At 42.7% G+C, this 26,596-nt stretch overlaps 1 protein-coding gene across 2 annotated transcripts; it reads left to right on the forward strand.

Annotated features, from left to right (window-relative positions):
- Positions 1 to 280: 280 nt before the first annotated feature.
- Positions 281 to 13,612, forward strand: LOC104595738 (DNA ligase-like protein). Of its 2 annotated transcripts, XM_088887005.1 has the most exons (14): positions 281 to 419; positions 2,227 to 2,885; positions 2,978 to 3,032; positions 3,195 to 3,294; positions 3,387 to 3,504; positions 3,607 to 3,717; positions 5,027 to 5,137; positions 5,799 to 5,852; positions 5,960 to 6,078; positions 6,595 to 7,156; positions 7,379 to 7,493; positions 7,652 to 7,701; positions 12,820 to 12,963; positions 13,216 to 13,612. In XM_088887005.1, the coding sequence occupies exons 2-14, from the start codon at positions 2,301 to 2,303 to the stop codon at positions 13,459 to 13,461; spliced, it is 2,370 nt and encodes a 789-aa protein (XP_088743131.1). In that variant the 5' UTR covers positions 281 to 419; positions 2,227 to 2,300; the 3' UTR covers positions 13,462 to 13,612. The 2 variants fall into 2 exon arrangements, with proteins under 2 accessions (XP_088743131.1, XP_010254905.1); XM_010256603.3 differs by lacking the exon at positions 281 to 419 and having other exon boundaries at positions 2,157 to 2,885.
- Positions 13,613 to 26,596: the final 12,984 nt, after the last annotated feature.

The following is a 26,596-nucleotide window of genomic DNA, read 5'->3' on the forward strand; positions in this document are numbered from 1 at the left end:
ATGTGGGTTCATGGGATGTGTGAACCCACCAATGAAAGTCGACCACGTCTATTAGGCAAAAAGAAGCTAATGTTAATGCTTAACATGGTCGTTAACTGAAGTGACCGGTTGAATCGGACACAATGAGCAAACATCTTTTGAATATCTCTCGGTTTGAACCCTCCCTCCCATTTTTTGTTTCTCCTCTACCGAATCCAACCCCATACACTGGCAAGCTCAATCCACACCGGCGTCCATCCACTCTTGAGCCACCGGTGGCGAGAGTGTTCGACGGTACGTTCTATGGCATCCTCCTCTTCATCCTCTTCTTCTTCTTCATACGAACATAATGGCCTTTCTAGTTTTTGTTTTTCAACAAATCAAATGTGGGTGAACCGAACATCAGCTCACACCGACGATCAATCTTCAATCGAACGAAGGTGAGTGAACCCGAACCACATCACACCAGCAGTCTCGAACTCATTCTGCATTGATTCAGAGACATTTTTCCCCTGTTCGTTATGCTTATTACTTTGTTTGTGGTGCTAGTTTATAAATTTAGAAGATTCATTTGTTATCCAAATCAACTAATAAAAGTCAAATTAATATATAGTGAAGCCCTAATTTTTTTGTTTATGTTTAGGAAGAAATGATTTATATATATATATATATGTATATTTGGACATATAACAAGAGATTTCACTAAGATAAAGAAGGATTTGGAGGCTACCACCTTCTACCTTGTGATGCACCCCAACCACTGAACGGGTAAATTTGTTTGTGTTATGGTATGTAGTGTTAAGCATAGAAGAAATGTGTTACAAGGTTTATGTGTCCTATATCCAGTGGTTTATGATATTTTACACTGTTTTCATATTCTTTTTGGTTCTTTGTTTGGCTGCCTAGAAAGAATGGGATGAGAAAGGAATATATTTTTTCCTATTTTTGTATCCAGTGTTTGTTTCCCAATAAACATTATGATCAAAATTCATTTTCCTGTATTTATTTTCAAAGAAAATTTATCAGCAAACATATTAACACAAGTTTGTCATCCCTTCTCACCTTTTTCAATGACATTGCATGGTCGATCACGTGAATGTGTAAATTCATTTTCCTGTTCCGTTTGGTCAACTGGGAAAAAAATGTTTGAATCAAAAGATATATTACTGTGTCCGAGAACAAAGTCCAAATATGGAACAATCATATTCCAAAATCCAGACTTGGAGATAGTGCGGATAAACTCAAGTGACTATTCGGTTAGAAGCTAGATCTAGTTAAATCATGCTAGATCTAAGCCTACCTTCGTCGAAAACGATGGCGGTGAGACTTCGATGGCCATCCATCAAACGAAACAGGAGAAAAATGGAGATGATGCCGGAGATGTGACCGTTGGACTAGAAGAAGGGAGGCGATGATGTCTATGAGAGGGCTCTCGAGAAATTTTTCCCGCCTTTTTTTCCTTTCTCAGCGGGGTCTCACCAAATTAGTGTGACCCCGCTTACCGATTTTTGAGAACTTGCGTCACTGGTGTTTCCTTTCCTTTCCCGGATTTTCATTTGAAACAAACACATGAAAAAAAGAATATTTTTCAATAATTCTTCATTTCCCATCCATTTCTCGAAAACCAAATGCACCGTTAATTTCATATTGGGTTTTGGTTAATGTACCCGTGATTAGATTTTTCTAGTTTATCTTATTAGTTTGTTTTCAGTCACCTTCGTTCGACTAAAGACTGACCGTCGGTGTGAGCTGAGGTTCGGTTCACTCACCTTCGATTTGTTGAAAAACGAAAACCAGAAAGACTATTGTGTTTGAAGGAGAAGTAGAAGAAGAAGAGGAGGAGGAGGCCAGAGAACGTACAACCAGACACTCTCGCAGCCGGCGGCTTTCGAATGGACGGACGCCGATGTGTGGGGCAGGGTTCGGTGGAGGAGAAAAAAAAATGGGAGGGAGGGCTCGAACCGAGATATATTCAGAGGATAATTAGCTCATTTTGTGTCCGGTTCAACCGGTCACTTCGGTTAACGGCCTTGTGAAGCGTTGATGTTAGCTTCTTTTTGCGCAACCGACGTGGTTGATTCTCATTGGTGGATTCACACGTCCATGAACCCACGGGTTCACGGAACGCGGACTCGGTGGTTGTCATTTGTTGTATCAGAAAGTCAAAACAATCTCGCGCCTTATTTCAAATATTTGGCGCCAAATTCACTATTTTACACATCACCCGTCTGGTTTTCTCCATTGCAGGCCTTAAAGAGCTCAAACCAATCGAGTCTGTACATAATTTCTGAGAAGTCTTATTTTTCAACGGGGGAGAAAAGATGGAGAGCGACGATGATTACCAGATCTTGTCACATCCAGCAGAAGCCTCTTCTCCAGTTGATGGAAGGAAACTGAAGCGGTTGAAGAAAGCTTATAGGGTTTCAAATGAGTCCCTCTTTCATCACACGGATCAAGGTCATTCAGCATCCGTTTTCCTTTCTCCCAATGAAGAAGATTCCGAGTCTTCGAAAATCCCAGATACCGGGGAATCGGTGGATCTATCGGGGTCTGCTTTGGGAACGGAGAGTTTCGACTTTGAAAAGGATTCTGATCCAGGATTGGATCCACTGTTTGCCTATGGAGATCGATTGGAACCACTGCCAACACCGGAGGTGGAAGAAGAATCTCAGCTGAGCTCTTTGGATGCTACGACTAATGAATTTGATGGAAAAGGAGAAGATCAAACCAAGGACTCGGGAGAAGCCTCTCATAGAGAAGAAACTGGAGAATTGAATGCGGAGAAATATCTTAATAAACAGCACAACTTAGAAGGTTCGGTTGAGAAGAAAAATAAGAAGAGGGTTAAGAGTCGTGGAGATGAAAATATTGAAACGTCTGGTTGGACAAAGAGAAGACTAGAGAAGGTAGTTTATTGTAGTTCCACAAAATTTTTGATAAATTTACAGTTCTTTTTTCCCCTAATTCGGGCCCAAACAAGTTGTATGCAATTTTGCAGGAAAGGAAGGCTCGCCTTGAACAACTTCACGCTGAATCTCAGAGACTTTTAAGAGGTAGACCATCGCTGACTGTATAATACTAGCTCATGGTTTCAATTAGATGAAATTTCTATCTGTATTTCATTACAAAGGGCGAAAACCATGTTATTTTATTGGCCTCATTAACATCACAAATTATTGATGCAATTTTCTACATGGATTCTATATTTTTATTAGAAACTAGGGATGCAGCATTTAAGCCCGTAGTTTCTGTACGGAAGTCAATATCTTCAGTTCTGGAGAAGATCCGAAAAAGGAAGACAGAGGTGTCAAAAAAGTGAGTCATAGTCTGTAATTCAACTTGTAATATTAAATGGGCTCCTCAACTCTTCCTTCTCCATGTTTACAAGTTTGCGTTATTGGTTGCAGAGCTGGTATTTCAAACACTTTTGGTTTCCTCGATGTCAGCAATTCTTCTTTGAGAGAGTGTTCATTGGACACATATCCTGAACGTATCAAGAGTGGGAATGCAAACCCTGAAAAAACAGTGGGTCTCTAACCAGCTAGTGAATATCTAAATTCATATGGTTTACTATCAGAATGTCTATTATTACATCTTAACTGGAAAAATGTGGCTATATGATTTCAGGGATCTTCTGTGCATCTTCTCAGTGTAGATTATGGTTTTGATGGCACTAATGTGGATGAATTTAGTGGTCCTGCTGCTCAACATGAAAAATTTAGCTCCAAGTCCAACATGGTAAGTTTTTTGTACATGAATATGACAAGGGCTTCTTAGTTTTACCATGATTTTTTAAATGGGTTTATGTACTATGTATGTTATGAAAGTGGTATCATCATCATCTAAGTGTTCTGCTAATTATATGGGGTTTGCTACATGTATCATGTTTTTCCATCCTCTTCTGTTTAGTGTCATATCAATTATTAAACTACAAATGCTTAAATAATTTCTTACTACTTTAATTCGTGTCCTTTTTGGACTGTCCCTTGCCCTTCTAGCCTCTTTAACTCGTAGCAAACTACTTACAGGTGCTGTAGTTGGTCTTCTTTGCATGTGATTAAATAGTCTTAGTCTATTTTCTCTCATTTTACCACTTATTGGAGTTATTCTCAGGTTCTTCTGAATGGCTTCATTTTTGACCATATCATTTCTAGTTTTTCCACTCATCCATTTCAGCGTAGGCATTTCTACTACACTCATTTTTTGGACTTGTTTCGTGACTGTCCAGTACTCTGCTTCATACAACATAGCTGGTCTTACAACTGTTATATAGAATGTACCTGGATGGCATCCTCTAAGTGGGATTCACATATCACATTAAACTCTGGATGCATCTTTCCATTTTGCTCATCTTGCTCTATGGGTGACATCCTCCTTAATCATTGCCTTGTTATGAATTATCAAACCGAAATATGGGAAAAAGGTTGCATTGAGTTATCTCTTGCTCTCCAATGCTAAGTGTATCATGACATCCACTCCTATTTTATTTTAGTTCTACTTATTTCAAAAGCTCTTAAAAGTGGTATTATCTAGTGATCCAAAAGGTGCATTTCAAGGCTTGTCCCTTGCCTTTATACAGGTGCCTGACTGGTGCACCTTGTGCCTCAGCTTATGTGTGCTTCTTAGCTAAATGTTGTGCTTTTTGCATTTTTTTAAAGCTTGGCAGCTGAGCTAGGGGCTAGGTACAAAGCAGCTTGCAGAATTAGGGTAATGTGATTGGAAAAGAAATGAAGAAACTTGCATGAATTGTTGAGTGCATGAATCTGATTCGTATATTATATTTATTTTTTCTACATGAAAATTGGAATATGTTGAGTGCACGAGTTTTATGTTTATATATTTAAATTTGAGCTAATAGGTTTTTTTATAACAGAGCTTAAACTACAAGTATGCATTTTCCCTTTTCTGTTTTTTTGCACTTTACTTTTTTTTTTTTTTTTAAATTGTGCCTTGCGCTTTTAAACACTAATGTTATCCTAGAAAGTCTATGGCGTGTTTTTGCAATCTACTTGTATCAACTCAGGAAGACATGTTTATATGGTTGTAGGACACAAACATGCATCACCTGAATGTGGATGGTAGTTCAGATGCCATTCACGTGAATGGATCCATAAATGCTTCAGCTCATTCAGATCGAGAAAATGTCTCGTCTAGTATGGTGAGTATATAGTAGTAGATGAACTTTCATATCCATTTAATTGGAAAACCACTTATGATCTTTTAGTGTCCTTTGGATGTGATGCAAATGTGGCTTTAATTGTAACAAACCAAATAAATTGAGTCCTATATGCATTAATTTGCTGCTTCAATGAATGGAATAATGTCCTAGGGGATGTTCTAACTTGTATTTTTCATCATTTCTCAGGAGACTGGTAACCATGACAAGATTGGTTGTGGTGTTTTAGGCTTTTAGCTGGCTTAGGTTGCTCTGGGATATCATTTCTCATAGACCAAGTAAATTGATTTATAGAATGATGAATGTAGGATGTAGCTACACATTGAGATTATATACGTACAGCAGAATGCATTGTTTTCTTTTTTCCTTTAATGATAGGAAATAGAATAGCCCAGTTGTATTCTGGTTCTAATAGGAGTGGCACCAAGTGCATGGCTGTTATATTTATTATTCTCAAGTCTCAACAAAATTATGTTTCATTCTTATTAAGTGTTTACTTTTATTGCAAATCTAGAAAACAAGAAGATGTCTTTCACAATGTTGACAATAACAAGGATGTGATGTGAATACAGTTTAGTGTATCTCTTTTATGTCTGTTATTTTAGATGAACTGTATGATGCCATGATTGCTAGTTAACTGCAGGCTCAGGGCAGTGGATCAAGAGATGGATTTCGGTATCCAGTCGATGGCACTCAGGTTGATTTTTCTATATCTAATTTTATCATGTATTTGCTTTTCCTGCTAATGGGTTGTAAAGATAGGAAGGTAATTGCTTGGGTACCATTTTCTTGCCTTTACTGCAGGACCTTTTCTCTGAATCCCAATCTGCTGGGGAGGATCACCCTGAGAGTCCTGAAGAAGTTCTAGCACCATCTTTGCTTGCTATGAACTTAAAGCTTGATTTTGCTCCACCTGATGAAGTGTAAGTTAAACCATCATCATCTAAACCTTTTCCTAACTATATGGGGTCAGCTACACAAGTCCTGTTTTTGCAATTCCACTTTGTTTAGTGCCATATCCATTGTTAAATTATGCTTACTGCATTTTTCCTTTTTGTGGTTACATGCATTTTATTTTATTTTTTTTTCTTTTTTAGCTGTGCTCAAAACTCATTGATAACTGATAAGCCAGCCACTCTTCTTATTTCCCAGACCACTATTTATGTACAGTATCTTGAATATATTACTTGTAATGGCACTCTAGCAACTCAATATAGAACCAGATCTTGCAAACAATTTTATACCCAATTTATTCCAAAGCCTGAAAAAATACAACCGAAGCTTTATTCTCTTTCTTTTTGTCAACTTCATTGGGAAACCATTTTCTGGTTGCTTCATGAAACCAAAGGAATTTAAATTTGGATTATTTATGCCATTTTAATTTTGTTCAATTATGACATCTTATTATCATGCATTCTTAATTTCTGTGTATATTACAGTTCTGATGAAGAAGATGATGACAAGGAGAACATTGATCCTCATCCGCACAAATCAAGTCGTGAGGTTTTGTCTCCAAAAGGTGATCCAGTTAAAGCTTTTGTTGACGATGAAGCTGAAGAAGAAGATGATAGTGATCATGATTTAATGAGATTCCAAGAAAATGAAGAGGATGAAGAAAATGAAGGGGTTGAAGAACTACATGATCTGATAGTGACTGGATACAAGGAAAATCCAATAGATAGTGAAAGGCGTGATGAGCTTCATCAGAAGTGGCTTGAACAACAGGATGCAGCTGCAACAGATAATGTTTTGCAGAGGTTAAAGTTTGGTCGGAAACAGAGAGACACAGTTATGCTTGAAGATGAAGAGGAAAGAGAGTTTGGTGAGGGTTCCATAGATGAGTTTGAAGATGATATGCTTCCAACAAATATTACCCGAATAAATACAAAAAAAGTGAAGCAGATGATTCCTTGGATGTTTACCGATAAGGATGATGTCTTGTCATCTGATGACGAGGAAACAGAGCAGAGGCTAGTTAGACAGCGCTTACTTGAGAAAAATGTGAGTTCTCCCCTGGATTCCACTTTCCACAGGGATTTGGTTATAACTTGTTAGTTTATTTTTCTTGTCATATGTTTCTACTAATGCATATGTTTTAAATTTGTACTGTTAGTATTTTTCTTGTATACCCTCTGTTTCTTTTATTTTCTTTATAACTTTGTCTCTTAGTCTCATTTTTAATTTTGATTTGGAAGAGTTCGTGTACTTTATCATATGCAACAGGAAGATCAGGGCTCATTCTTGTCCCCAGCAGAGGATGAGAGTTCAAGAGAAGTTTTTGGTCTTATAAAGAAGCTGAATGTTGCCCCTGATACAAAGAAAAAGGCAAAGCCAACATGTAAGACACTCAGTTGAGAACTTGACTGTTCTTTTTTTTTTTTTTTTTGAGAAAAGATAACTGATAGTATTAAAGATAACTTGACTGTTCTTATCTGTCTACAAGATTATTCTTTCCAATTTACTAGCTGTTTCTTATTGTTTTTTTTTATTATGCAGCCTTTTTCAATATGCTGGTTACAGGAGGAAACAGTAATAGTGCTTCTAAGGTAAATAGATATTTCCCACTTTGCATTGAGTTGACATTATTGGGTGAACTGCATTATAGCTTCGTGACATGGATAGGAGATATACAGTGACCTTATATGGGTTATTGCTTAGTGTGAGGGTAAAATCTTGGGCTAGGAAGTATCAGAATACTGGGTTGATTTTGAGAACAGTTCATGATAAACTACCTGAGGTTAGGTACGATTGGAGTGTAATTGGGATGGTTCTAGCCTTTATGAATCTGGCCTGATTTATAAACACATCCAAACCCAATCTGTAATCTGATCAGATTTAGGGGGGCCTTGGATCCTATTGAATTTTTGGATCTAATCTGAATTTGTTTCATCAATTTTGAAATAGAGAAGAATTAAATTATAAAAAAATAATTACTGACTTTAAATAATTATATATTATCAATAATATATATGTATGTGTATTAATTTTTATAAAATTTAACCGACTTGGATCAGATCCGCATCTGATCCAATAATGCAAACGGATCATCTGAATCTGAAATACGTAGATTGGAATTTGGGTTGGGCATTGGACTTTCAGAGACCAGTGACAGCCCTGTACCAGTCCCCCCACCCAACCAATCCCCAAGATCCCAAATAGTTAAGATTCCCATTAGTTAATGGCCTGTATTTTTGATGGACCAAATTTTCATGATTGGATAACTGCTATTTTGTCTGTTTTATTGCAAATGCCAGAAGTGATGAAATTTTAATGGGAAAATTGGTGAAACTAGCAAAATAGTGCAAATATATTAAAACAACTTAAAGAGGATGATGGTTTTTGAGGGTGGGTGTTATGGATTTGATTTATATTGTCTTTAATTGTCAAATTTTTTTGTCAGTATGGTTTAGATGGTCCATGGTAGTGTTCTCTAGATTAACTTTCTAGAGGAAAATAATAGATAAATTAAAGGATTAGAATATGATCTCATTACTTGCTAGCTTGATGATGAAAACTCCTAAGGAGAGTGTTCAGTAATAGTTTAGCACCCATCAAGAAGACAAGAAGCTACAGTAAATGACAGCTTGGAAAGTAAGACAATGAAGAGGACAGCCATAATAAGTTTGTAAACCCAGAGTTTTCTAAACTATTTGTGTACTTGTATTGGGTGTGGGTTAGATTACTGCTAGCCATCATCCATTATGTTGGTCCCAGCTATTTGGGTCTTAAGAGTTGGAGGGATGGACTGGATACAAATTGTTACACGCACCCACAATCAAACAAGTTCGAATTGCACAAAACAAAGCACAGATATTCTGAAAAGAGAACAAAATGGTTTGGCCTTTGACCTATCTTCACGGGCAAGGGGGGAGCAGAAATATACTAAATTAGTAAAAATGCAGTATAGGATTGAGTAGCCTCACAAAACCACCCTTGCACCCAATACACTTGAAGCTCTCTCTGTATGAGTGGCAGATGCAAAGATTAGATACACTCAAAAAGCCCTACAAACATATGCACAATTGCACATGCATGCATGCATAAGACCCATATACAAAACTGGCCGGGTCTGTGCTGTGGGGGCTCTGCCGGGATTCCCAATCAGGTTCTTCACAAGCTTCGGCTCTGATCATGGAGTGGGCCACAGACTGGAATTCAAGGCATGAAGGCACAACTCAACACAAACTTAACCTTTTACCTTTTTTTTGCAGGCTTCTCCAATGGAATACATATTTTAAGTTTTAAGCGATTTTTAAGATAATTTAAAGGAACATAAAAGAAGACTGAACTGCCGTATTTCCATGTCTAACCCCCAAAATGAAAGTACAAAATTACCAAAATAACACCCATGTTTAAAATTCAAACATAGAAAACACTAACGCTGTGTTTGATTTGAAGGAAAAAGTAGGGAAAGGAAGTGAAAGATAGGGGGACCTTTACAAACCTTGTATAAGTTTCCTTACCTTTTCCTTCAAACCAAACATAGCCTAATTAAGTGGTCTAGGTAGCAACATTAATATACTTAATTAAGTGGCTGGATCCCCCCTCCTTTGGTTGGAGGCAGGAATTTTCAGGCAGTGTTTTGCTTGAATGTTAAAAAAAGGATGTTCTCAAGGTTCAAAGTATTGGAAATGTCAAGTGTATCAGAAATAGGGCTATTCACGGGTTGGGTTGGGTCGGTTTACTTAGGTTTTTCCAACCGACTTGGTCGGTTTGAGTCGGGTTGGTTTTAGCTCTAAGTTCATCCATGCCCCCCATGAGCCATGTGCCTGTGTGGTGCAAGTTTGGGTTGTCAGATATTTTTAGTTTTTATGTAAAACTGAAATATCTTTATTTAACAGTTTTAAATATAAAAAATATATAAATTAAAATCAAAATATATATTTAAATAGTTAAGTAGGAACTTAGTTGGTTCGGTTCGGGTCGGTTTCGGTTTTCACACAAGGAAACCAAAACCAACCCGAACCATTGGTTTATGAATTTGTACAACTCGAAATTGACTGGTGCTGATGAAAACTTGGCTGACTCGGGTTGGGTTGGTCCGGGTTGGGCCTTCTTATGAACATCCCTAATCAGAAAGACAATTTTAAAAGATATATCGGGATACGCCTTGGATACACATGTATATCAAAGAAAAACTAAAATACATATAGATACACTTTGAAACATTATAAATACTTTAATAAATCATAAAAATACATCAATAACACTAAATATAAGACCTTAATGAGGTGTATACAAAGTTCAAAATTTCGTCATGTATCGGCTTGTATTGTACTGTATCTTAAGGTTTTCGGCACAGGGAACGGTTCGAAATCAATTGTACCGTCCCTTTTCGTCGTGCCGAAGGCGTATTGACATCGTATCGATGAGTTTCGGTCGTGTGTATCGGTAGCATATCGGTCGATACACAATGATTTTATTGTTGTTAAAATACAAATAGAAGTGATTTTGAAAGAGGGCTTCTAAACCCATTTCATAAACTCTCTTTCTTTCCCAAACCCTCCAAGAAGCCTTTTAACCTTTCTAAAGACTCAAATCTTGTAAAAATTTGCCAAAAACATTTATAAATTTGCAAGATGCCAAGATTCAATAAGTTTTTTTAAGGTTTTGTAAAAAGGAGTGAAAATAAATATGTTTTTTCAATTTTTTTTTACATTTTCAGCCAATGTTAGAAAAAGATAAAGGGAAAGAAAGTGGTTTGCCCCCTCCCCCTTTAGCTGGGGTCGATAAGACCCTCCTTTTAACAAATGTTATGCATTTTTTTTTAATATAAAAGATTTTTATTAAAGATTAAGAAAAACATTTTTGTTGCCCCCTCCCCCCTTCCTCCTTCCTCCTCTTAAGGAAGCTTATGCCTCTTGCGTTCTAAATTATGTTTCACCCCTCTAGGTAGTGGAACACCTCTATGTTTTAAAACATTGAATCATTAATATTTATTTATTTTTTTTAATTTTAGTTTACTTTTAGAATAAAATATGTAATATAATTATTTCATCTATTATGTCCATAAATCCATTCAATTTTTTTGTTACATATTTGCTTTTCTTAATTTTAATTTAATTTTTAGAATAAAACATGTAAAATAATTATTTGAATAAAAATAAATAATTATTTAGTTTTTAGAAAATTAGAATAAAACATGCAAAATAATTACTTGATCTATCATGTCCATAATTAGATAGTATGTTTCTGTTCCCGACTTCTCGTTTATTGATTATAATATTTTTTTTTTCATAAAACCCACTAAACGTGCTATTTTTATGCATAAATAGCTCACTTATGTCTTATATTTAGTGATATTGGTGTTTATTTATAATTTATTAGAGTATTTATAGCATTTCCATGTGTTTCCATGCGTATCTTAATTTTTTTGTTTGTATCCATGAGTATCCAAGGTGTATCCCGATACGTCTCTTAAATTTTCCTTTCTTATACTCATAACGTTTCCGATACTTTGAACCTTGGGTGTATATACATTAAAATTAATATATTTTAATGATTTTATGATGAAATATATTGTAGTTAATAATAACTTCATTAAAATTCATATGCTTAACTATGATTTATAAATTATAATTCTTAAGTTTTAATGTTTTATTGGATGGTAAAACCCCAACTCTCCTATCCAACTATAAAACATGCATTTACACAACTTCTAAGTGAAGATATAATAAATAATTATTTATATCCAAAAATTATAAAAAATAAATAAACATTATATAATATATTCAAAAAATAGTTATTAAAGAAGAAACTTCAATTGCTTTGTAGATATGATAGATCATCCATGGAATTATAATATATTCAATCTTTGTGATCAAATGATAAAATATAATTAATTAATTAAATTTTTAACTCAAAAAATATAAAAATAAAAAATGTTAAAGAAATTTCAATTGGTCTGTAGATATGATAGATCATCAATAGAATTATAATATATTCATTTGTTGTGATTAAATGATAAAATATAATTAATTATTATTTATTTTTTAATTCTAAAAATAAAAAATAAAGAAGAATTTTCAATTATTATATGGAAATGATAGATAAATCCATAGATCTAAAACATATTTAGTCTTTATAGACAGAAAAAATTACATTCTCAATTTTTTTGTTAATTTATATTTTCCCAAATATCTTTATGAAATTTCCACAAATCTATTGAATGCACAAAAATGTGATTTTGAATGTAAGAACTGTAGATCAACATAAATTTAAACATTCAGGAAAAAAAGAAATCACAATATATTATAAAAAATCGAAAAAACTTACCTATAAAAATTTGAAAAATCTTCAAAAAAACCATTCACACTTATTTCTTGTAAAATTTTGCACATATAGCACTCTAGGAATGATTTTTTTGTCATGTTTTAGAAGCTTTTTTTTTTTGTTACTCAATCTCAGTTTGGAAGGAGTACAAATACAAATATGTACAATACAATTATATACAAAATACAAGGCTTTACACTCTACAAATTTGTATTTGTACTCATTCCAAGCTGAGATTCAGTTCCCAATCCATAGACCATAGTCGATCAATGCAGTCTTCTTGAACGTTATAGTGGTGCAATGACAAATTACATTGTTTTTAACAATGGTAATTAAAATATAATCTTGAGCTTAAATGGGCTGTTAATGTAATTCGTGGTATGTATTTGCAGTCATCTTTTGTGGGCCGAGCACCTAGCAACTCCCTATCGTCATCCCATAGGCACGGATCAAGTACGGTCAGGTCGTTTATATTTGGACGAGATGATAGCAATAGCAGAAGTGGGATCTCAACATCAGAAGGTTCTTCAGATGTGGTAAGCTTTATTTGCATGACTATGGTCTCAGTGCTTTATATTTCATTGTAATTGTTCTTATCTTTCATGTTCTAATCTCCGAATTCCTCCCTGCCCCACTCCAAGTTTGTCTTGCCAGAGAAAAGGGTAGAAAAGAGGAGTTTTGTTATTAATGTTCTCATAAGTTGATGCCCGATAGTATTATAAGAATTTCTCGCCTGTGTTTTCCTCCATTTGTTCTAATTTTCATCCTCAACAAATTCCATCACGCAGAGTCAGAAGGAATGCCGTCCTGTGAGGAATTCATCGGCTAAGTTTCGTAGCTCTCAATCCAAATCTAGTAGCCGAGACACTAGGATTGCAGCTGCAGCAGATTCAGGTTCTTCGCTCTTTGATATCCTCAAGCGCTCCTCTATGCAATCTGATCCCTGCAGTCACAATAATGTTGGGCAAGCTCCAACATTCTTCACTGCATTCAAGTCCACGAAGAGGGCAATAAAGATGGAAGGAAGAACATGATGCAAAAACAAATATTTGTTTTTATATGTTTTCATGAGTACGCTCATTTCTGGAGAAAGTAGACTCGTGATGTTGTGCATAGAAGGTTCTTTTAAGTTGTACCTATAGGAAATATTAAGGTAATTCAAGTTGGGGTCTTGGGGGTTCAAAATTTAAAGCTATGTTTGGTTTGATATAAAATAAGAGAGAAGCAAAAGTTTTATTTTTTGACAGCTGAGAGGTTGAATGAGAGTTCGTAGAGAGACCAAAAGAACTTGATTTGAAGTAATGAGATTAGAAGACTCACAAATTTAACAGTAGTTATGGCCCGATAGTTATAGATTGGAACAATGTTATTAGTGAAACAACACAACTTTGGAGCCTTTCACCACCCTCAAATTTAGGGGGTGTTCCTGCAAGGTGTCAACCAGTTAGTTGGTAAGGTCTTCTGGCCTTAGTGGAGACTTGGGATTGAATCCTCCCTGCACCTGGCTTGGGGGATAAATCTGTAAGCTAAGATTGTGTTTGGTTCGAAAGAAAAACAAATCAATCATAATTCCTGCCATACGAATTAAAATGACTTATCTATTTTTCAATCATTTCTTTTAGGTTGTGTTTGATTTGAAATAAAATTTTATCTATTTTCCCTACCTTTTCTTTCAGGCCAAACACAGCCTAAAGGAAATGTGTGAAAAATAGATGAATCTCTATCTTTATTTGTATGGGAGGTAAGAGAAAACTATGGTCGTTTAGCTTTTATTGGATGCTTTTGATTAAGCATTTTTCCCCATTCGTCCACTCTCTAGCCTACTAATTGCTGTTTGGTTATATTGATGGTTAGAAGGGGCGAATGGACCATGGACGACTTTATTTGAAATAAAGTTCTCAAGTAACAAAACTTCAACATATGCATATTGCTTTGGATGAAGTCATTGTATTCATGGCCTACTGCAAATGAAGCCATAGGTCCACACTCACTTGATCTTAGCCAAAAGGCCGAGAAAGGTATATAGTATATACTATAGGCCCACGCTCACTGTAATATATAATAAACAATAAATAAATTGAACGGCTGCAAGTTTTACTCTTGTTTTCTATTATTAGTATTATTATTATTTTTTTTTTTGTGCAGCTAAGTGGTATTTACTCTTAAGGATGGATAGCCCTCTTTATTGGTCTAGTTAGCTTTTAACAGAATAACAGGTTGACCCGTCAAGGAACTTTGCTTTTGTGTCAAATTTGGCGACCATGAACTGTTTTGGATGTAGGGCCATGGGGGGCTTCCCCTTGTTTCCCAAAAGTGCTGGTCTCCGCCTAGCCTAACAACTTTGTTGGCTGATGATTCTAACTTCTAAGTTGACCTCTGGCTAGTGGTCACAGTCTATAATTCAATATTTGTTCTTCATAACCTAATCTGGTCGCTCAACAAACTCCCTCTCTCCATATCTTCAGTTTGACTAGGAATTAGTTGATACCCAATTTAATGAATCCCTCTCTCACCAACGAGAAATTTCTTGCTGGATAAGTGTTGTGGAAAAGCTGAATGTTTGAGGGTCTATTTGGTTTATAATCAGAGTTGGAATTGGAATTAAAGTCGAAATCATTCAGAATCGAACTTGGATTGATCTATTCTAATAATCTATTTGAAACAGGAATGAAAATGAAAATTAGAATAAGTAAGAATGAGATTTTATTCCTAAAGGAAAGAAAGGAAATGACTATTCCTTCAAATGGGATGGCGGAATACCATTTGATATAGCACGATCCGGTCACTCCTACCTGGCGCTCACGTAGTTCCTGGAAGATACCTGAGAAGAAGAAAATTTCTGGAGGGAGTTACCCGGCGGGAACTCTCCGATGATTAAGTTAGTACTTGGTAGGAGAAGCAAGGAGGAAAATGAAGACTAGGAGTGGAGATAGCGCGTACCGTAGATTAATTCCTCTCCCGCCTTGATGCTAAACTCCTTATAGCAGAAATATGTTACCTCTCCCCGTCGGCCTCTGACAGGGCGGGTATAACCGTCACTGCCAACCTGCCACAGCCGTTATTGGCAGGGCTGAGGTGGCACGCGCGGGGCCGTCACCGTTGTGTACGTGTCTGTCAGGTGTAGGACACCTTCTAAAGGTGGCAGGCACGACGCTGCCTGACGAGGGACATGGCTGCTGTCACCAGATTTGTCTGGTACGGCGGTCGGGCAGGAGATCTTCCTGCCTTCCCTCATGCGGCTCGCCGAGCTGCCACAAATTGGGGTGCTTCAGGGCAGATGGGCCCCTGACTCGAAGCACCGAGGTGCTCCTTCCCAGGTGGGTAAAAGCTTGGCGTCCCTTAGAGAAGAGCCCGGGCTCTCCGAGCTAGGCGAGGGACTGACTCACCGCGGTATTAGCCCTCGACGAGTTGACTGTCTTTGACTTGGCATTTCCTCCATGCCGAGTCGGGATTGTGCTGCTAGGTTGGAATGTTCACCAAGCCAGGTCATGCGCACGTGTCCTAGGTTCATGGGGTTGAGCCAAATCGTCCTCCATCAATTGCCCCCCACTCCCCGTGCTGGGGACGGGGGCCCCAATGCGGGGAGTTCATGGTTCGCCGGGCAGATTTGGTTCGGTTACTCACACTGCTGTGCTAGGCGGTTCAATGGCTGGACCGGTCGGGCATTTGGTTCTTTATGGGAAAAAACCCACATCTTGTGCAACTCACGCGCGGACGTCAAGCACTTTATGCTGCGCGGACGCCAAAAAACGCGCTAAATTGAATTCGCGTCGGCAGCCCCGCAGCCGGTTTCTTTGAGGTCCGTTGGATTGGTCCAATCCTGACCGTTGGTCACCGAGCCCCGCGTCTATAAATAGTGGGGTTCTGGCATTCTTTTCGCTGCTAAGTAGCTTTCGCTCTGAGCTCGCGTCTGAAGTCTCTAACTCGGGTTTTTTCAGCTCGTTTTCGCCTATTTCAGGTGAGTCTCTGAGCCTTTCCTTTCCTTTTCTTTCTTCTTTTCTTAGCCCGTCCTCCTTATGTCTAGCGAGAGTAGCTTCTCGGATGAGCCCGGGGTGGGCACTTCGGGTCATGGTGACCCTTCCCTGGCCCGACCTGCCCGCAAAGCACGGGCAGCTTCGGGTAAGTTGGCGTCCACCTCCCATCGAGGTCGGGTGCCGGACCAGTTCGGTCCCTCTACTCTGACACCGGAGAGGCTTCAAGACCTCATTCAGCAGTTCAACCTTCATTCTGAGTATAGCTACAGCCTTCCCACCGGTAATTTCCCCTAGGAGCACGGTCCGGATGAGGTCGTGATTTTCAAGGAATAGCTCGTCGGCGGGCTTCGTCTCCCTCTTCACCCCCTTATCCCCGAGGTGTTAAGGCGTTTCAACATCACGCTGGATCAGCTCCATCCCAACTCCATTCGGAATTTAGTGGGGACCATTTCCCTCTGCCATGAAAAGCGGTTCTCTTTGGACGCGGACATACTCTGCTCCATACTGCTAATAAAAAAGAGTGCCTCTAGCGCTCCCCTTGAGCACGGGCAGGTCTACTACTTATCTCCTCGCCCAGGCTTTAAGCTACTAAATAAGTTCCCGAGCAAGGTCCCGGCTTGGAAGCGGGACTACTTTGTGGTCCGGGCCAGCACAAGATGGCCCTTCCTTACCAGCTGGAGGGTGGCTACCCCGGCGACCAGCATCACCTTCAACCAGCAGACGTGGGAGGCCTTCCACTCGTGGGCTTAGGCTGAGCTTGATCATCGGGAATACATCACCGAAGAGAAGCTCGCTTAGACCGGTTTGAGCTCGGGTAGGTTTACTTCTGTCTTTTGGGCGCTTTGTTTTTATCTGCTTGTCATTTTTGGATTTACTTACGCCAACTTTGTTGTAGGCCCCACGGACGAAGAAGAGAGAATCACGGCTACCCGGCTCCTTAACCAAATGAAGAGGAGGAAGAAGCGGACCGCCAAGAAGGTCGTCTAAAGGGCTCGTGTGGAGTCATCGAGGGCTCCCTCCCCCGAACCCGATCATTCCCGGGCTCTTGCCCCTGAGACCGGGCTCAACAGTGCCCCTCCGGTGATAGATCTAGAGGGTGACCTTCCACCCCAAAGACCTGAGGCTGCGAGGGGGTTGGAGAACGAGCCAGTCGGGGTTACTGCCGAGGCTCCGAGCTTAGCTAGGGCGGCTGCTGAGGCTACAGAGGGGTTGGCTCAGCATACTGCAGACGCGGCGGTGTCCATCTTGGGGACCGAAGAGGAGGAGTCCATCTTGGATCCCGAGGTCAGCCTCGACCGAAGCAAGAGGGGCGTCATCAATGCATAAGTCATGAGCTGGGCCGAACTCTCCCCAGGTCAGCTCGGAGGTCGCGCGGCAACCCACATCATGGTGGTAAGTTCGTTTTTTGTGAGCAAACACTTTATCTCACTTCTCTGCTTTCACCCCCCCCCCTTTTTTTTTGGCTGACTAGTTTCCTTCTGTTAGGCGAACACTGTCGTGCATGCCTTAACTTTCCAATCTGATAAACACCTGAGGCGTGCTTTGGCTGCTGAGGAGTCATCCCGTGTGGCCCATGTCGAGCTAAAGGCAACACAGGACAAGGTCCATCAATTGGAGAGTGTTGCCGCCGCCCAGAAAGGTCTGAACGACACCTTGGCACTAGAGAGGGAGGAGCTGGCCCGGGAACGAGACAGACTAAAGGCAGAGGTGAACGGGCTCTGAGTTGGTCAAGAAGCCCTAAAGCTCGAGGTGGAAAGCCTCAAAATGGCCCAGAAGGCTTCACAGCTCGAGATGCAGGCCCTCAAGGGAACCAAGGAGGCCCTAGAGCGCGAGGTGGAATCTCTCAAGGCCGATATCAAGGAGAAGACGGAAATATTTCACGATGCTCTGGAACAGACCAAGATTCAGTCCGTCATCGACTATGTCAAGTCCTCGAGGTTCGACAATGTAATGTCAAAGGCCTACCGCAGGGTTCAAGCTCGGCCGATGGTGGATAAGGCATACCTACCCCGATCTGGATATAAGTGCCTTCACTTCTTTCAACATCACAGGTGACATGGCACGCCAGGCCGCGGATGACCCAGACTCTGAAGACGATGGCGGCAACGGGGAGGCTGACGCCACCGATTTGACTGATTCTTCTGAGGAAACCCCTGAAGAAACCCCGAGTAAGGCCGATGAGCTTCCCAAGTAGTCAGGCGCTCCTTGTATTCTGGTCCTACGAACTCGATTTCCCTCTCTTTTGTATTGAATGTATTTATGTAGTGTAATGGAGCCTATATAATAAAGAACATTTTTTGCCAAATACTTGTGCAATTTTCTTTTACTTATCGAAGTGGTTGTCTTGCTCTGAACTGTTAGGCTACTGGGTTGATTACCCGGAGTGTGGGTTCCTCAACCATCGTGGTCCCGAACTGTATTCCGACACTTAGTAGGGATAGCCTTGTGTACACCAAGGTGTGACATAGTAGGGTACATGCCTGACCTGTCTACACCCGGGTTAAGTTGGCATTGGTTGTCTCTTACGGGTTTAACTTGTTGCATGCCAGGGCGGGCTATCCGTCACAGGGTTCCTGGCCGAAGTGCCTGTGCCTTAGGTATTGCAAGCATTTAGCCTATGCTGATGAGACAACTAGATATTGTATGCTGCCGGGGTCTTTTCATTATCTCGGCGTTCTATCCCTTAGGCTGGAGGAGTGGATAGTGGCCCACTCTCGGAGTCTGCCCATGCCATAGAGGCGACTGGGTCCTGTTGTGCCGAGGTCATGTCAGCTCGGCGTTCTTTGCCCTTAGGCTCTGGGGTGACTTATAGTCTATTTTTTATGTTTGCCCGTGCCTCAAAGGCGACCGGGTCTTATTGTGCCGAGGTCATGTTAGCTCGACATTTTTGCCATTGGGCTTTGGGAGCGGCTCGTGGCCTACTCGGTTGCTACAGATAGTATTGTCTTAAGATGACAATATTCCATGCCTAAGGTACTTGTTTCCCTTCGAGGGTCTCGAGCTCGTACGTTCCTTCCCCGAGCACTCGCTTCACTCGGTAGGGACCTTCCCAGTTGGACCCGAGCTTGCCAGCACCGGGTTCAGGTACCATAACTTTACGAAGGACCAGGTCGCCAACGCGGAGGTTCCGCCTCTTGACCCTGGCGTTATAGTACCGAGCTACTCTCTGTTGGTAGGCTACGGTCCTGATGTACACGAGGTCCCTTATTTCGTCGAGTAGATCGAGGTTAGTGCGTATCTCATGTTCGTTCGTTTGATCACTGTATGCTTCTAGTCGCAACGTAGGCACTTCGATCTCTGCAGGGATTACTGCTTCAATGTCGTAGGTGAGATTGAAGGGTGTTTCTCCCGTAGCGGTCTTCTCCGTTGTCCAGTATGCCTATAGAACACTGGGTAGTTCATCTGCCCACAATCCTTTAGCTCGGTCCAACCGTGCCTTTAATCCGCGAATGATGGCTCTGTTCGTTACTTTTGCCTGACCGTTTGCTTGAGGGTGTGCGACTGAAGTAAAGTATTGTCGGATTCCCATGTCTTGGCACCAGTCTTGGAATTTGATGTTTTCGAACTGTTTGCTGTTGTCGGAAATCAATACTCGAGGTAATCCGAAGCGGCATACGATGTTTTTCCAAAAGAAGTTTTGGACATTTCGGGTTGTGATCGTTACGAGGGGTTCGACTTCTACCCACTTGGTAAAATAGTCCATTGCTACCACTAAGAACTTCCTTCCACCTGTTGCTGGCGGGAATGACCCGAGTAGATTGATGCCCCACTGTGCAAAGGGTCACGAACTGGTGAGATACTTGAGGTCGGTAGCGGGTTGGTGGTGAATATTGGCATGTCTCTGGCATTTGTCACATTTTCTAACGAGTTCAATGGCATTTGCCTTCATTGTTGGCCAATAATACCCTTGTCGAAGCACTTTCTGGGCAAGGGCCCTGCCCCCCAAGTGCCCTCTACACAACCCCTCATGAGTGTCGCGGAGTACGAGTTCGGCTTCGGTAGGCCGCAAGCAACGCAGATAGGGGAGTGTGTAGGATCTCCTGTACAGTCACTCATCTATCATGACGTATTTGGCTGGCTGGCGCTGCACCCTTCTAGCTGCATTACGATCTGCAAGGAGGGTCCCGTGTAGCAAGAAGCTCGTGAGCGGGTCAATCTAGCTCGGCTCTGCTTGAATGACGGGAGCGACCTCCTCTGCCCCCTGAGAATGCTAGGCCGAGACAGGTCCTCTATGTACACGGTTCTCATGGTGATGTCGCTAGTGTTGGCTAACTTGGACAGGGCGTCGGCCTCAGCGTTCTCCGACCTAGGGATCTGTCTGATGAAGTGTAACTGGAAGTCGAACAGGGCCTCTCTAACTTTGGTCAAGTAGGCAATCATGGTTGGCTCGCGAGCTTCATACTCGTCGGTGACCTGGTTAACCACGAGCTGGGAGTCGCTGCAGATAATAATGTGCTTTGCTTTTACTTCTCTAGATAGGGCTAGTCCAGCTATCAACGTTTTGTACTCTGCTTCATTGTTAGACGCCGCAAACTCGAAGCGTACGCGTATTCCAGTTTCGTGCTGCTTGGGCCGTATAGAACTATTCCGGCTCCGCCACCCTGTTGGTTCGAGGAGCCATCTACGTGAAGGATCCAGGGCTCCTCATCCCAGCTCGCGGTTGGCCGAGTTAGGAGAGATGCCACACTGGCTGCTACCTCACGGGGTTCGGACTCGACCAACCTGGGAGCTTCAGGCTCACCCGAGCTGGGAGCCTTGTGCTCAACCGGCCTGGGGACTTCAGAGCTGAATGTGCATTCGACTATGAAATCTGCTAAGGGTTGGGCCTTAATGGCAGTTTGCGGCTTGTACTAGAGGTCGTACTCGTTGAGCTCAACGGCCCACTTCGTCAACCGACCAGAGACCTCGGGCTTAAGCAATACTTGCCTCAGAGGTTTGTCGGTGAGGATGATAACAGTATGAGCTTGGAAGTACGGACGGAGCTTCCGAGCTACGATTATCAGTGCGTATGCTAGTTTTTCCATCTCCGGGTATCTCGTTTCTGATCCCTGCAATATTTTACTAACATAATATATGGGTCATTGGACCCGATCCACTTCCTTTATTAGTACTGAACCGACCACTTCGTCGCTCGCCGAGAGGTATAGTTCTAAAACATCGCCCTCCTCGGGCCGGGTTAAGGTCGGCACACTAGCGAGGTGTTTCTTGAGCTCGTTGAACATGAGCTGGCAGTCTTGGGTCTATTCGAACCCTTTGCTCTTAATTTCCTTAAAGAATGGTAGACAACGGTCCGCTGATTTGGACATGAAGCGGCTCAGGGCGGTTATGCGGCCATTCAACCTCTGAACCTCCTTCAACTTCCGGGGTGGTCTCATATCTAAAATGGCTTTAACCTTATCCGGGTTGGATTCAATGCCGCGCTGGTTAACGATGTATCCTAGGAACTTGCCCGAGGTCACACCAAACACACACTTGTTTGGGTTTAGTCTCATATTAAACTTACGCAGAATTTCAAAAACATAATGCAAATCTTGTATTAATTCATGTGAGAATTGAGTTTTGACGACCATGTCGTCTACATAGCATTCTACTTTTATGCCGATTAATGGCACAAACAATTAACTCACAAGCCTTTGAAAGGTTGCCCCTGCGTTTTTCAACCCGAAGGGCATAACCTTGTAACAGTATAGGCCAAATTCCGTGATGAAGACAATCTTTTCTTCGTCCGCCGGGTCCATCTTGATCTGGTTATAGCTCGAATAGGTGTCTAAGAAACTTAGCAACTCGTGCCCTGAGGTCGCGTCCACCAATAGGTCAATTATGGGGAGCGGGAAGCAGTCTTTTGGGCAAGCCTGGTTCAGGTCGGTGTAGTCGACGCACATGCGCCACTTGCCGTTGGCCTTCTTTACTAGGACGAGGTTGGCTACCCAGCTCGGCTAGTGGACTTCTCTTATGAAGTCAACTGCGAGGAGCTTTTCGACCTCCTCATCGACTGCTTTCCACCGCTCCGGGGCTAGGTTGCGTTTCTTCTGTCTAACGGGCCTAACTACAGGATCAGTATTCAGCTTGTGAGTTATAAGTTCGGGTCTATACTGGGCATCTCTGCCGCGGACCATGCAAAAATATCTAAATTTTGAAGTAAGAAACTTATCAGTTCGGATCGTAGAGGTTCCTGGACGGAAGCGCCGATCTGAAGCGTCCGATCTGGTTCTGCTGCTGAGGTCGGAACTGTGACTGTTTCTTTTGTGGGCGCGGCTCATTCTTCGCTTTGCTCCATAGGTCGCTCCAGCTCAAGGTCATCGGCTACCTTGGTTTTTCCCTTCAGGGCGGCGACGTAGCACTTACGGGATTCGAGTTGGTTGCCTCGTGCTACCCCCACACCGAAGTCTGTTGAAAACTTCATAGCCAAATGGTAAGTGGAGACCACCGCCCGTAGGACATGGGTGATCAGTCGACCTATTATGGCATTGTAGGGGGAGGGGGTCGCGACCACCAGGAAGTCGTGCTTGAATATGACCACACAAGTCCACGTGCCGACTTCCACAAGTACTATTATTTTTCCAAGGGGCCGGACTTCTTCTCCACTGAAGCCTACCAAAGGAGTGTCTGCGGGCTTCAAGTCGCCTCTCTGCAACTGGAGCTGGTCAAACACAGCTTTGAAGAGGATGTCGGCTGAGCTACCTGAGTCGACGAGTACGCGCCTGACCTCGAAGTCGTTGATTCTTAGCTTTATTACGAGCGCGTCATCGTGGGGGTAGTGGACTCCTCGCGCATCATCTTCTGTGAAGAAAATTGGCTCTTCTGTTCTCGACCGCTTTAGGGAGTTCTGCTCCTCCCGGGTGGCCTCACGAACCGACGTCCGAGCTGCCGCTGAAGTGCAACCCGCAACGATCGAACCTCCCACTATCATGTGGATGGTTCCCCGAACCGGCCTCTCCTCCGAAGGCTGCCTCTGCGGTTGCTCGGCCGGCCTGCTGCTGGACTCGGGGGCATCCTTACCGTGCTCCCCTTGCCGACCTATTTTATTACCATTATTATTATTCTGTATAAAGTTTCTTATATATCCGCGATGGATGAGTTTCTCTATCTCGTCGCGGAGGTTTTTATAACTCTCGGTACTGTGATCGTTATCTTTGTGAAAACTGCAATACAGATTCTTATTTCTTTCATTGGGATTCCCCCTCAGACCTGGTGACCACTTCACGTACGGGGCGTCCTTGATTGCCATCAGGATTTCATCCCGCTTCGCGTTAAGTGGGGTGTAATTAGCTCAGTCCGCTACAGGGGGTCGGAGCCCCCCGAGCTGTCCTTTTTCTTTCAACTGTCCCCTTGGCTGGAAAGCTCTCATTACCTCTTCCTTTTTTCGAGCGTGCCCTCGCCCTTTTGGTTGATCTCCTCTTCGGTGGCTATGAACTTGTCTGCAAGCTTCAGGAACTCGGTTATGGTCGCTGGTTGGTTGACGACCATGTGCCATTTAAATTCTTTGTGTGTCAAGCCCTTCTTAGCTACTGCAAGGCGTACGGCAGGGTCCAAGCGCGGTATCTGCATACAGCTATCGTTGAACCGCTTGATGTAACTTCAGATGGATTCTCCCTCTCTCTGCACTATGTTGAGGAGACTTTTTCAGTTCGCGGACACCGCTTGCTAGTAACGAAGTGGGACGCGAAGGCTTGCGCGAACTACGCCCAAATTCTTATCGATCCAGGTGCCAAGTTCCGGTACCATGTACGGGCTGCTCCTCTAAAAGTGGTGGACAAGGCCACGCACATGCATGACTCACTAGCTCTCGCCAGGTGCATCTGCGACTGAAAAGCGTCCACGTTATCGTTTGGGTCAAACGACCCGTCGTACTTGTCAAGAGGGGGGAGTTTGAAGTCTTTAGGCATTGGGACTGCTAGGAGCTCGAGAGATAGGGGAGACTAGACTGAAAGGAGGGGTGCCTTGGCTTCGCCCGAGCTTACCTCTTCTTTGCCCCTGAGCTCGGGCAGGTCGTGGGTGGCAGATCGGCAAGCTCGGCGGTGGCGTCTCTGCTTCTTGGCGGGCTCGACGTTGGTGCTGCTCACCTCCATGCTGTCAGGAATGGTGTGTGCCGGAAGTAGCTTAGGCCGCTGGTGCTGGCTGCGGACAGAGGGATCCTGCTTGGAGCCTGCGGCCAGGATCTCGAACCGGTTCTCTAGGAACAGGGTATCGGGCTTCGAGGGCTGAGGAGACGTGGACCTGGCGAGCTGGGGTCCTCCCGACCTGATTGCCCGCGGTGAGGCCGAAGTGGTTGTTCTTCTGCGTCTGCTGCGGGAGGAGGCCTGGATCCTAGGAGGGTTTTGGGGGGCCTCTCCTTGGTGAGAAAGGTGCTCCTCCTGGCGGCGAGACCTGGCTTGCTGCGAGGCTGGGTGCCGAGGAGGGAGTTGCGGCTGCTGATGCTGAGGTTGGGGCAGTTGAGGGAATTGCTGCTGATACTGGTACTGCGAGACCTGGTGTAGCACATGCTGTTGATAGATCTGAAACTGTTGAAACTGCTGCATTTGAGCCTGCATGGTTCGCATGCACTGCACCAAATCTTCTAGCTGGTTCGGGCTGGCCGCTGGGGGCACAATTGAGGGTTCAGTGAAGGTTGTTCCGACTGTGGTAGGGAGTAGAGCAACGACGGGTACCCATGCACGAGGCACGTTCAAACTAGGGATCCCGTCCGCTGAGAGGGGGACGGTGAACTGTCCGATGCAGACAGTAGGAAGCTGGGGCTGTTCCTTGGAGTTATTCATCTCCGTGCTTCGTCCAATATTGCTTGAGGACGCCATGAGCGTTGAGTTTTTGGAGAGTAAAAAGATGTGAAAGTTTAGAGAAAGGCTTTTCGAAGCGTTTCCCACAGACGGCGCCAAATGATGTTGCACGATCCGGTCACTCCTACCTGGCGCTCACGTGGCTCCTGGAAGATACCTAAGAAGAAGAAAATTCCCGGAGGGAGTTACCCGGCGGGAACTCTCCGATGATTAAGTTAGTACTTGGTAGGAGAAGCAAGGAGGAAAATGAAGACTAAAAGTGGAGATAGCGCGCGTACCGTAGATTAATTCCTCTGCCACAACTGTTATTGGCAGGGCTGAGGTGGCACGCGCGGGGCCGTCACCGCTGGGTACGTGTCTGTCAGGTGTAGGACACCTTTTAAAGGTGGTAGGCACGACGTTGCCTGACGAGGGACACGACTGTTGTCACTAGATTTGTCTGGTACGGCAGTCAGGCAGGAGATCTTCTTGCCTTCCCTCATGCGGCTCGCCGAGCTGCCACAAACTGGGGTGCTTCAGGGCAGATGGGCCCCTGCCTTGAAGCACCGAGGCGCTCCTTCGCAGGTGGGTAAAAGCTTAGTGTCCCTTAGAGAAGAGCCTGGGCTCTCCGAGCTAGGCGGGGGACTGACTCACCGAGGTATTAGCCCTCGGCGAGTTGACTGTCTTTGACTTGGTGTTTCCTTCGTGCCGAGTCGGGATCGTAGTACTAGGCTGGAATGTTCACCAAGCCAGGTCATGCGCACGTGTCCTAGGTTCATGGGGTTGAGCCAAATCGTCCTCCATCACCCTTCTATCAGAAATGAAATGGAATTCCGATTATGTCCAACCAAACAATTGGAATAAAAATAACTCATTCCAATTCTGATTCCAAATCCCAATTTCTGCAAATCAAACGGGGCATAAGATTCGACAACTACCCAACCCAGGCCTGCCCAAATTTAATCGGGCCCATTGTCGCCAATTCGGTAATACGTGGGCCTCACACATCAGGCTGAGGGGTCAGGTGGTGTGACATGGTTGGTTCAGTAGTCAGTATCCTCCTCTCCGTTCCCAGAGAATTGAAAGTCTGAAGTTGAATCTATGTATGGACATGGACAGGAGGCGAAAGGAAATTTATTTGGGCTGAGTGGCGGGCTTGGCTCATTAGTTATTCTTGATTTCCACACACTTATTTTATTCCCAGAAGCAAGCTCTTTCCTTGTTGGCGTTGTGTTTGTTGGACTGGACCACGTCCACCGTCTGCAATACCAACACCACGCGGCATTTATCAATTATTTAATTAATAATTATGTAACTAGAGAAATGTTCAATAACTTAAAAAATAATTATGTAAATATGCAAATAATAAATAATAATTTAATTATTTTATACTATTTAGTTAAATGATAATTGCTAAGTAATTTATTGAAAGTCAATAAGCT

This window comes from Nelumbo nucifera, chromosome 5 (assembly GCF_055504915.1).
Source record: "Nelumbo nucifera cultivar China Antique chromosome 5, China Antique-T2T, whole genome shotgun sequence".
NCBI classification, from domain to species: domain Eukaryota; kingdom Viridiplantae; phylum Streptophyta; class Magnoliopsida; order Proteales; family Nelumbonaceae; genus Nelumbo; species Nelumbo nucifera.

Coding starts and splice junctions, on each gene's coding strand:
- LOC104595738 (XM_088887005.1), top strand. CDS start 2,301: ATGGAGAGCGACGATGATTACCAGATCTTGTCACATCCAGCAGAAGCC. Junction 5,853..5,959: donor ATCCAGTCGATGGCACTCAG/GTTGATTTTTCT, acceptor CCTTTACTGCAG/GACCTTTTCTCTGAATCCCA. Junction 7,494..7,651: donor GAAAAAGGCAAAGCCAACAT/GTAAGACACTCA, acceptor TTTATTATGCAG/CCTTTTTCAATATGCTGGTT.